Below are 10,000 nucleotides of genomic sequence, written 5' to 3' on the forward strand. Positions count from 1 at the left end.
CTCGCTATTTTCACGATTTTCTTTCTATAATAAACGAAATTTCACATTATTTAAGTGGAATATTTTCTTGGATGATTTTTTTGTCTCTCTTACTGGAGGGAATGTTATAAATCATCGGTATATGTATGGAATAAAGGATCGACTTTAATAAGACATCCTTTTTATAATTAAATTTTTATATGAAATAAAATTCTTGATAATTTGGATTGTTGATATAGATAAAAAAAATGTAGCAATTATTATATACATAATTTTTTTCAACCAAAGTAGTTAATAAAAGAAAATTTGTTGCTAGGACAGTAGAATAAGGATTTTTAATATATTTTGTTAATTAAGAAGTTAATTTCTGTATGGGATATTTCATATTGATAATGAGATTATATGTTGTCTGTGATGATATCAATCTTATTTTGATACTCCAGAATATTCAGTTTCCCATCAACTTTTGTCTGAGGCATTGGCCGATCAGGATCTTTGCGTAATTATCAATTTAAGTAACAATTGATTCCGACTGTATTATTATTGATAGAACTGTTCTTTGATGTCCTGTACACTGCATTGAGTTTGTTTTGTTATTTTGTTTACCTAAAAACATTATTATCAAATTTTAGACTTCTTGCTTCTTGCAGCTAGTCTCCAACTTGTACTAACCCCCCCCAACAACGACATGAATAACAACGGCACTTTAACAACACGTATGTAAATTTAGGTAGCAGTTTGCCCATACTTATTAAGATTAGTTAATTTATGTATCATCATTTACTTTGTTAGTTATTCCATATTTTGTGTTATGGAAAGGATGAAAAGTTTTTAAGAATTACATAAATTTTGATAAACATTAGGTTTATTAGGAAGAATGAATATTCATATGTAGTAATCTAAGTATGATATTTGATGTATTTCTAGAAGCCTTTTACACAGTTGTATAGTAAAACAAACAAAAAAAAAAAAATAAAGAGTTTGGGAAATTTTCATCCTTTTACTGCAATTTACAAATATATGAAGGTGTTAAGACATTTGCTTAGAATTCAAGAGCAGAGATGCAGAGATTCACATTTTATTGCAAAGGAGAACAAAAGTACATTATAGAACCTTTTAGTATTTATTATGCTTATGATATTCCAATAGTAGAATGATTATGGTTTTGAACTGTACTTGATGTAGGTACTTTCATGTGTTTCAGACAATCTTCAAGACTGCTTTGTAAAAATCCTGGGCACTCACTTTTTCCAAAGCCCTATTATATAAAATAAGAGGTACATAATGCTGTTTTAAGGGAGTTCCATCATAAAATTCCTGCTATCAGCATTAACAGTGTCATTTTCATTTATTAAATCTTGCTTGATTCTCAAATATGTGACTCTGCAGTTATGGGATTAAAGATGCAAAATGCAAATGATGAAAATCATGATTATTGTTTTGTGTTTGTTGAAAAGTAAATCCTATTGCATTTTATATTTGAGAGGAGTAGAATAGCTATTTTTCTATAGTTTACTATATTAATCAATAATATAACAAGTACCTTCTGTATTAATTGGTAAGTCCCAAGATTATAGCTCTTAGGCAAGAGAAAGCATAAAGTGCAGAGATGTTCCCTTGATCTCTGATTAACCCTGGAGGGTGTCAGTCCTTCAGAGTTCTGTTTTCTCAACTTTTATGCATTTTAAATATAGAGAGCCAAGAAAAAAACAAATTGTTGCAAAACTATTATCTGTAAAGTTTTGGAAGGCTAAACAGATGTTGGGTCTCTTAACATTTGAATACTTGTCACACACTATTTCCAGAAAAGAAGATTGACCTCTATACCCTAGTTATGGAATCCCCAGAGAAGGGTCTATTTTCTCTTTGAAAGAGTTGAATGCTTTCTCAGTCATACAGTATTCATAAGCTTAAATTACAGGAATAAAATCAACAAAGATTTTGTTCATATGATGTTAAGTTTCATTGTTTACATTTGGAGAGGTGGCAGTGAAAGTGGAAAAGGTACACTTATGTGTGCTTACAGTGCATGTTTAAAGTTAGGAAAAGATTGCTTTCCACTTCCTGTATTTGCATTTCCTTTTTGTCCAAGATTCTTGTGACACTACATTTTTGGACAAGTATAGGTGTACAATGACTGGCTCTAGTCTCATGTGAAATTTTACAGTAGCTGACTTCTCATTTCCTTTAGATTGAATAGCTATCTCGACATATAATCTTTTTTGGCATATTTCATATTTACTGTTTTATATATATTATATTAATATATTAAATATTATATATATATATATTTATATTATATATATATATATATATATATATATATATATATATATATATATATATACATATATATACTGATATATATGTATATATATAATTTATTTATTTTAAATTTTTAAATTTTTAATTTTTTTTATTATTATAATTTTTAAAAGTTTTCATGCCATGATTATTTCAGGTATGATGCCACCATCACCAAATAAATCAAAAAGTGTTCACAAGTCATCGGGCAAACTCTTTCGCCATAAGGACAAGGAACGGTCTGGTAGTAGTGGAAGCAGCAGTGGGAGTAGTGGCAACAATGGGAGTAGTAGTAGCAGCAGCAGTACCAGCAGCAACAGCAGCAGTAGCAGCTGCAACAACAGTGGCAAAAGGGATGATCCAATGGAACTTAAAGATTGCCCGTTGACTCTACCAGTGGTTGGTGCCTTGGACCATACCAGGTCATTACCTCGTTACACAGCCTGTAAGTATTCTGTGTTCATGCATTAAAGTAGGACTGTAACTGTTACATATTTTCTTAATTCTTTCTATTTCTAATTGTAGTGTTTGTTAATTCAAATAATCTAACTTGGAAGTTAAGATGCCAATGCATGGTAAAAATTATGTTTTGCCAATTTACTTTGGCATTTTCTTGATTTATTGATTTTATTTTGAAAAAAGAGATCAGATTTTATACAGTTTCAGCTATGTATTCATACTGTTTTTTCCACTTTTTACCATTGCATTATTTTTAAGGTTACCTTAAGTTAAGAGGATAAACTTAGAAGAGGTTTCTGAGATGAGGTAAGGAAAAATGTGTTCATATGTGTATGGGAAGCCCATTACAAGTTGGTGCCCAGAAGTCAGTTAATGTGTGGGCACTTCAAGAGAGGTTAAAGAAGTAAAGGCATGGCTGTTGAAATGATAAGCTGAATGAATTTTGGGAGTTTTACTTCTATTTTAATGGAATGGATCAAACCCAAAATGTCAGTTTTAAAGGAATGGGTTTTGGGAAGCTTGAGATTTTAGTATTAGAGTTTTAGATGCTCTAGGAATAAATAAAGCATATTTGATGTTTTATTTTTGGAGAATGTTTAATTGATTAATATGGTGACTCGACCTACTTCTAATCCAGTCTTAATCCTATTCCTAATTAATCCTAACCCTAACTAGCCCTAGTCCTAGGCCAAATCTTAACCTAACTCAACTGCAACCCCAATCCCAAACCCCAAAGCCCTAACCACAAACCTAAACCCAACCCAACCTCAGTCTCACCCAGACCCAAACTTACACATGTGTCTTCTCACAGTTATCTCCATGCTTCTGCTTTTTTGATAGAATGATTACTAATATGTCTCACCTTGTCTGGGGTGCTATATGTTACTCTATGTATGTTTTTTTTATGTTTATATGTATTGTATAAATGTCTTGCCTTTTTTTTATACATATAAAACTATGTTTAACAAGTATTTATTCTGGTGTTAGTTGCTATGTGGGTATGCATGAAAGGTCTTATTTAATTAATTTTCATCCTCACTATTAACTTTGTAAAAAGCAAAATAATCTGATCTACAGATCTAACTTTAAGGCCACAATGACAATTTGCTTTTTATTTATTTAATTCTTTGTTCGGGCACTGGTAACCCCCCAGTGCTAAGAGGTGGCTTCGTATCCTCCTCAGTGGTGAATGCGGAAGGGGTTTCCATGGAGGAGCTCGACGGCCTCCAGCTTGAGTTGGAGTTGCTGCTGTCATCCGTCCTGGTGCGGCAGAATGGCCTGAACAACCAGCTGAATATCATCCACCAGCTGGAGAAGGGCAAATATGTACCCAAGACGGTAAGTATGAAAGAGGGATTTTGTGCTTAGTAGGGTAATAATATGTGGTCTAAATCATATGTGCTGTAGACATTGATGATGTGTGCTACAAAATTATAGAGTATGTAAAAGATAGGAAATAGACAATGTATTTGTAGCTATATCAGCATTTAAAGATTTTACTTTATTATTTTATGTAGGCACTGTCAAGGAGACCTACAATATATATAGTAGTTCTGTATGTACCACTGTGGTATATATTGTTCATATTTCAGTATACCTTGTAGTCTAGGTTCTCCCAACATATTGTGCTGAACCTGCTTGATCTATTTATAGCCAGTGTCTCCTGGGAAGAAGATGAAACGTGATGACCCTGACAGACCATCTAAGAAGATGAAGGACTCCAGTGGCAAGTCTAGAGATGTCCTAGCCTCCCCTGGCCCTCCGCCGGGTGTCAAGCCGGCTAAGGTGAATAAAGTCAGTCACATCTAATTTTTTTTGAATCTTATATGGAATATATTTTTATAACTTCATTGTATTTTTCTGTGATATGATAACCTTTATATTAAAAGAAATAAATTTTTTGTGTACTATATATTGGGTAAATAACATTGATACATAGATTATTTTTTCTTCAACTTTCTGAGATTCTGATTTTTCTGAAATGTGTAAAATATTCAACCTGAGTTTATTTTTGGTTTTATGTATTATTATTATTTTTACTTGATTGTTTGTTAAAGGATAGTATGATGTAGTTATTTCTGTTAGTTAAATTTAACCCAGAAATTTATTTGGTTTGAATTTTTTTTTTTTACTTCATAGTTTGTTAAAGATAGTATAATATAATAATTTCTGTTTGTTGATTTAGATGAACTGTATTATCATTTTCTTTTGTTGTCGTTTTCCTATGTTTGAGTTTTTTGTTATGGTCTTTGTTTATTCTCTAAACTTTCAGGTTAAGTGTTCCGTACAGAAATATGAACCAGTGTTCGATGTGCCTGACCTTGGGCCCCCTGAGCAGCCCAAACCTCCACCACCCAAAAATGACATCACCAATCGCTTCTGGGCAACTGTAGAGCAATATTGCCAAGAAATCACTGTTGATGATATAAAGGTGAGACCTATAATGCTGTGAGCAAAATTAGGGAATACTCTAGTTTGATGTTACTTTTATCTTGGATGTGAATATTTATTGGAGGATTGGCAAAATATATGCAAATTCAAGTAGAGGCTTTGACTTGAAATTAATGAAGTGTTTTGTTATTGAACAGATGCTTGAAGATTTGATCAACAATCCAAATGATGATAGTGACTACTATAAAACGCCTCCCCTGGGAAGACACTATACATTACGCTGGGCTCAGGAAGACTTGCAAGTAAGTATCCTGATGACAATAAATGCATCATTGTTAATGATTCCTAAATGCTAGTGCTTTTATTGTTAAAATGAAATAGAAATGAATGATTTAGGTGGCTATCAGTACTTTGTTATAGATATGGTATAAATACATGTGTATGACTAATAAACGTATTTATACATGATAATATGCTAAAGCTGTTGCACAACATGTACCCTGTTTTAAATCCTGTTCCCCCCCTAGGATGAACAGAAAGAAGGTGTAAAACTTGCAGAGGGAAAGAAGAAAAATGTTAAGACAGATTCAAGTAGTTCAGATATGTCTGATAAATTGTTAAAGGAAGTGGATATGAATGGGTGAGTTTTGAAGTTCTTGTTATCTTTGTTAGTGTCCTATGTTTATTATTAGCAGCTTGAATGATTTAGAAAAACATGTTTACTTCTTGATATTTGGACTACTTTTTATAGTTTTCTTTTCTTGTCTTTAATTAGTTTTGCCAGCATTATCTTCATATTTTCTAATAATTGTTTAACTGTGTATGAATTTTTTTGTTTAGGAAGCAGACAAGGTTTAATTAAAAAGTAAGTTGTAGAATATATTTGTTCTCTATGTCTCCACTTCACACTTTTGTTTGAAATGGTGTCACATCAGATCTAAGACATTTCAGGTACAGAAAATATGGACTTTTATTTTTTTTTTGCGCTAAATAGATGTTAAAAAAAATTCAATGGATAATAGTGTCATAATTTTGATTTCAGAAATATGACTTCGCTATATCTATTTTTTTTATAAGTAAAGTGATCATATATTTATGTGTAACACTGAAATAACTATAGCTATGGTAGACTGTAAATTTTAAATGGTCTTTAATTCTCCTACAGATGTAATGATGATGTAGCACCTTTTGGTCCTTTGACCCAAAGACTAATTGCTGGTTTAGTAGAAGAGAATGTTTTAGTGTCCGATATAGAAAATAAAGGTATGTATTCACTATATATGTTTTTAGATTTAATGATGAGCTAAAGGCTTCTCCTTTGATTATGGCATTTAATATTGCAAATATGAAGTAATATCTTGGTATTGTTTTTTATACTATGTGTAGGGTCCTTGCATTTATATTTTGATAAAGGGTGCATGCTTTGCAGCTGTAGATGGTCTGGGTATAAGTCGACCGGGAATGATAAGGTCACTAGGGCTGGCAAGCGCTTCCAGCCTGGAGAAACGCATCAAGAAAGAACTTCAAGAACAAGGGGTCTTGGAGGCAGAATATGGAAATGAAGTAAGACATTTTTTTTGTTGGTACATTGAAATATTTTGCTATTAATGCAGGTAATAACTGCTTGTGTTCTTTTATTAGAAAATTATAAAAAAAAATTGACCATTTTTTTTTCCTGTGTCCAAGGACGACGATGATGAAATCCTTTTAGAGTTGAAGAGATGTCAGGCAGAACTACGTGCAGTATCAGCCCACAATGCGCAGCAGTTGAGTCGTTTGCTGACCTTAGCCCGCGAATCCTTAGTTCGTCATGACTTGAAAAAGAAGCTACGAGATGCAGATCAAAAGGTACTATTTGAAGGCCCAATTTCTTTAATCTTAGGTGTAGGGTAGAAAAAAGAAAAATACAGGTAGATTGAGCAGTATTTCTTGGTGAGATTTTTTACATTGTTTTAAATATCCATCTTGTTTTTATGCATGTATGAACTGCCATATGACTTTATTGAAGAGTAGTTATTTTCAATTTTTTTTTTTATAATTAGGAAAGTTCAAATTATGAATAGTTAATAGTTTGTGTATCTCATGAAAATATTTGATCCATTTCCTTTTTATTTTCCAACAGGTTTTAGAGGCATATCGTACAATAGCAGCTGCACGTCAAAAAAAGAAGACCCCCTCAAAGAAAGATAAGGACATTGCTTGGAAAGCCATCAAAGACCGAGAAGTAATTGTTCGTCAACTTGATTTAGCATCAAATAACAACTGCTAGATATATCCTAACTTTATGACAAGAAGTTAGAATGTATACTCTTGCAAAGTTCTTAAATGAAGATGTCTGGTAAAAATTCAAGAAGCCTTAAAAATTACTGTACTCATTAAAATATATTTAGATAGCAATGATACTGTTGTCATACTGAAAGAAAAGGTCTGATCAGTGTATTGTCTGTATGGTTTAGTAATCATTCCAGAAGTTTTGGACTGAAAGAGTTATCTTTTCATACAGAGATACTAAAATTTACTATGGAGGTGGACTGGAATAAAAGACACAAAAGCTTTGATAGTGGAACAATCTGTTACGGTTTTCTAAACATTCAGATATGGATTGATTTGTATTATAGTGTGTTAATGCTTTTTGTATAAGTCGCATTGTTTCAGCTCCTCCCCATAAATTTTTGTTTATTTATTTATTTATTTTTTAAGAATTTTAGAACAACTTCATAAGAACATTACTAGTAATCTATCAAAAGGATTATTTATTTATTTATGAATACTTAGCGCTTTACTTTTTAATATATATTAGGGCAATCTTGATAAGGTCTTTGTAATTGGCCAGGTATTTGGATCTGAGTATTATTTATTAGATTAATGTTATATATTTTTATTATTGAGCAGAATGATCACTAAATTGTGATGTCTTTGAACTTCATATTCATAAAGCAATCAGATGGGGTTCTCTTTTTTTTTCTTTTTTTTTTTGAGACTAAATGTGGATATATTCAGGTATTCTTAGTATTTATGGATCTATAACCCACTTGAAGGAGAGTGGAAATAGTCAGGAGATAAATTCCAATTCCATACTTTCACAGGTATTAATATATTTTGTACAAAATATATTAGGAATATTTCAGGGTTTCCAGAAAACAAACCATCTATCTTTTAAAATTTTTGAGACACTTTGGGAACTATATATTTTTTTTTAACCCAGATTTGAAAAACAAAGATACGAAGTGAGCCAAAGAATTCTAAATCTGTCGTAATTGCTAGATACTCCCTTTTTTTTTTTTCTTCAGAGATATCTTTTAGACTTATTCTAGTATTATTTGCATTATAGGTTTGCAAATAACATATGAAAATTATCTGAAGCTGCTGTTTTTTGCAGTGTAAAGGATGACTGACAGGAATCATGTTTTATGATGAATATTAAACATTTACAGTACTATAATGTCTTTTATTTTCAAGATACAAAAGTACATTTTAAGAGGAACAATAAACAAATGAACACAGGTAAAATATATGATGGCCCCCTGTACTTGAAGTGAATAAATCTGAATATCAACTGCCAATAAATTGCATTAACATCACTTCATTAACTTAATTGAACTGAGTGCTCTATATAATGTTAAGATCTATAGCAAAGAGAAGAAAGTAATTTTTTGTATATCAGAATAGCACCTAAAGGTTTTCAATGTAGCTTTGCATACTGATTAAAAAAAAAAGATGCCATATCAGACACACAAACCAAATAATTGATCAAATCATATTTAAAACTTTCAATACATAAGTAATATTCAGTTTCAAAGAAACAATCTTTATGAACATAATTTTCAAGTAAATGTTAACAAGAAACTTTAATAAAGCAACACATTTCTGACTGTATAAATGGACTCGTTGTCTGAACCAGCAAGCAGTGTTGGCCCCTCAATGTCCAGCGAGTTGAAGGGTAAGGACGACTGTGGAATTATACATGTAGTATCAATGGCTCCCCGGGCAACATCGCTGCTTAGCCAGACTGTGATACTTGCTCCTGTTGATGACATATAGTTTTACATATATATATATATATATATATATATATATATATATATATATATATATATATATATATATATATATATATATATTATATATTTAGATGAAGTTCAAATATATAAGCATAAAATATAAAGAATAAATGATGTTTGCCTGGTAATTACATGAGGTCTACATAAAAATTTGCATGTTCTTTTGAAAGAAAAGATATCAAATGAAAGATGGACCCTCTTCATAAAATGAAAACAAGCAATAACAAAATCACCCATTCAGCCTTGCATACACATGCATACCCATGCACCCACTCACACACACTTGCGCCTACACATTCATTCATTCTCTCTCTCTCTCTCCACTCACACTAAAAATGGGCATAACTCACCTGCAGGCTCACGAGATCCCTTGAAAGACACAGATGTAGGCCGTGCAGAGGCAGAAGCATCCCAATGCAAAAGTTGACCATCTAAACCACATGTAAACAAATGATCTGGTGCTGCTGGGTGGAACCGTACTTCAGTAACTGGAAAATAATAAACAGAATGAGAGAAGAAAGCAAACAACTGATTTTAACTCATATGTCCTGTCTATCACCCTATACCTTACATCCTGCCTCTGCTGTGTAGCTTTCATTAAGTATACATCAAATTTTGTGTTACTAATATAGAACACTAACTTGGTCCATTGTGTGCAGAAATGAGAGTGATAGGCTGAGCTATATTCCTCATGTCCCATATGGCCATAGCTCCATCTTCTCCTCCAGCTGCCACAAGGTGCTGCTGAGTTGGGTGTCCTGCAAGGTGACATACTGCAATCTGGAAAGAAAATTCTATGAAATCAG

General features: G+C 32.0%; 2 protein-coding genes across 5 annotated transcripts in view; one reads left to right on the forward strand and one right to left on the reverse strand.

The window, feature by feature from the left end:
* LOC119582813 (transcriptional adapter 3-B-like) overlaps nt 1–8,572 on the forward strand; it is an 8,851-nt gene extending 279 nt beyond the window's left edge. For 2 of the 4 annotated variants that reach the window (XM_037931263.1, XM_037931264.1), the window contains exons 2-11: nt 2,441–2,728; nt 3,926–4,080; nt 4,396–4,536; nt 5,015–5,173; nt 5,331–5,435; nt 5,661–5,773; nt 6,299–6,396; nt 6,563–6,696; nt 6,820–6,981; nt 7,256–8,572. In XM_037931263.1, coding sequence (XP_037787191.1) covers nt 2,443–2,728; nt 3,926–4,080; nt 4,396–4,536; nt 5,015–5,173; nt 5,331–5,435; nt 5,661–5,773; nt 6,299–6,396; nt 6,563–6,696; nt 6,820–6,981; nt 7,256–7,402 — 1,500 coding nt within the window. In that variant the 5' untranslated portion in view covers nt 2,441–2,442 and the 3' untranslated portion in view covers nt 7,403–8,572. Of the gene's footprint in view, nt 1–629; nt 696–2,440; nt 2,729–3,925; nt 4,081–4,395; nt 4,537–5,014; nt 5,174–5,330; nt 5,436–5,660; nt 5,774–6,298; nt 6,397–6,562; nt 6,697–6,819; nt 6,982–7,255 lie in introns of all 4 variants that reach the window. The other 2 variants (XM_037931262.1, XM_037931261.1) reach the window with 2 other exon arrangements.
* Nucleotides 8,567–10,000, reverse strand: part of LOC119583053 (nucleoporin Nup43-like) — a 5,557-nt gene continuing 4,123 nt past the window's right edge. The window contains exons 6-8 of the mRNA XM_037931566.1: nt 9,836–9,974; nt 9,545–9,682; nt 8,567–9,157 (exon numbers count right to left, since the gene is read on the reverse strand). Of these exons, the coding sequence (XP_037787494.1) occupies nt 8,982–9,157; nt 9,545–9,682; nt 9,836–9,974 (453 nt within the window). The 3' untranslated portion in view covers nt 8,567–8,981. The remainder of the gene's footprint in view (nt 9,158–9,544; nt 9,683–9,835; nt 9,975–10,000) is intronic.

The sequence above is a fragment of the Penaeus monodon genome, chromosome 16, assembly GCF_015228065.2.
Source record: "Penaeus monodon isolate SGIC_2016 chromosome 16, NSTDA_Pmon_1, whole genome shotgun sequence".
NCBI classification, from domain to species: domain Eukaryota; kingdom Metazoa; phylum Arthropoda; class Malacostraca; order Decapoda; family Penaeidae; genus Penaeus; species Penaeus monodon.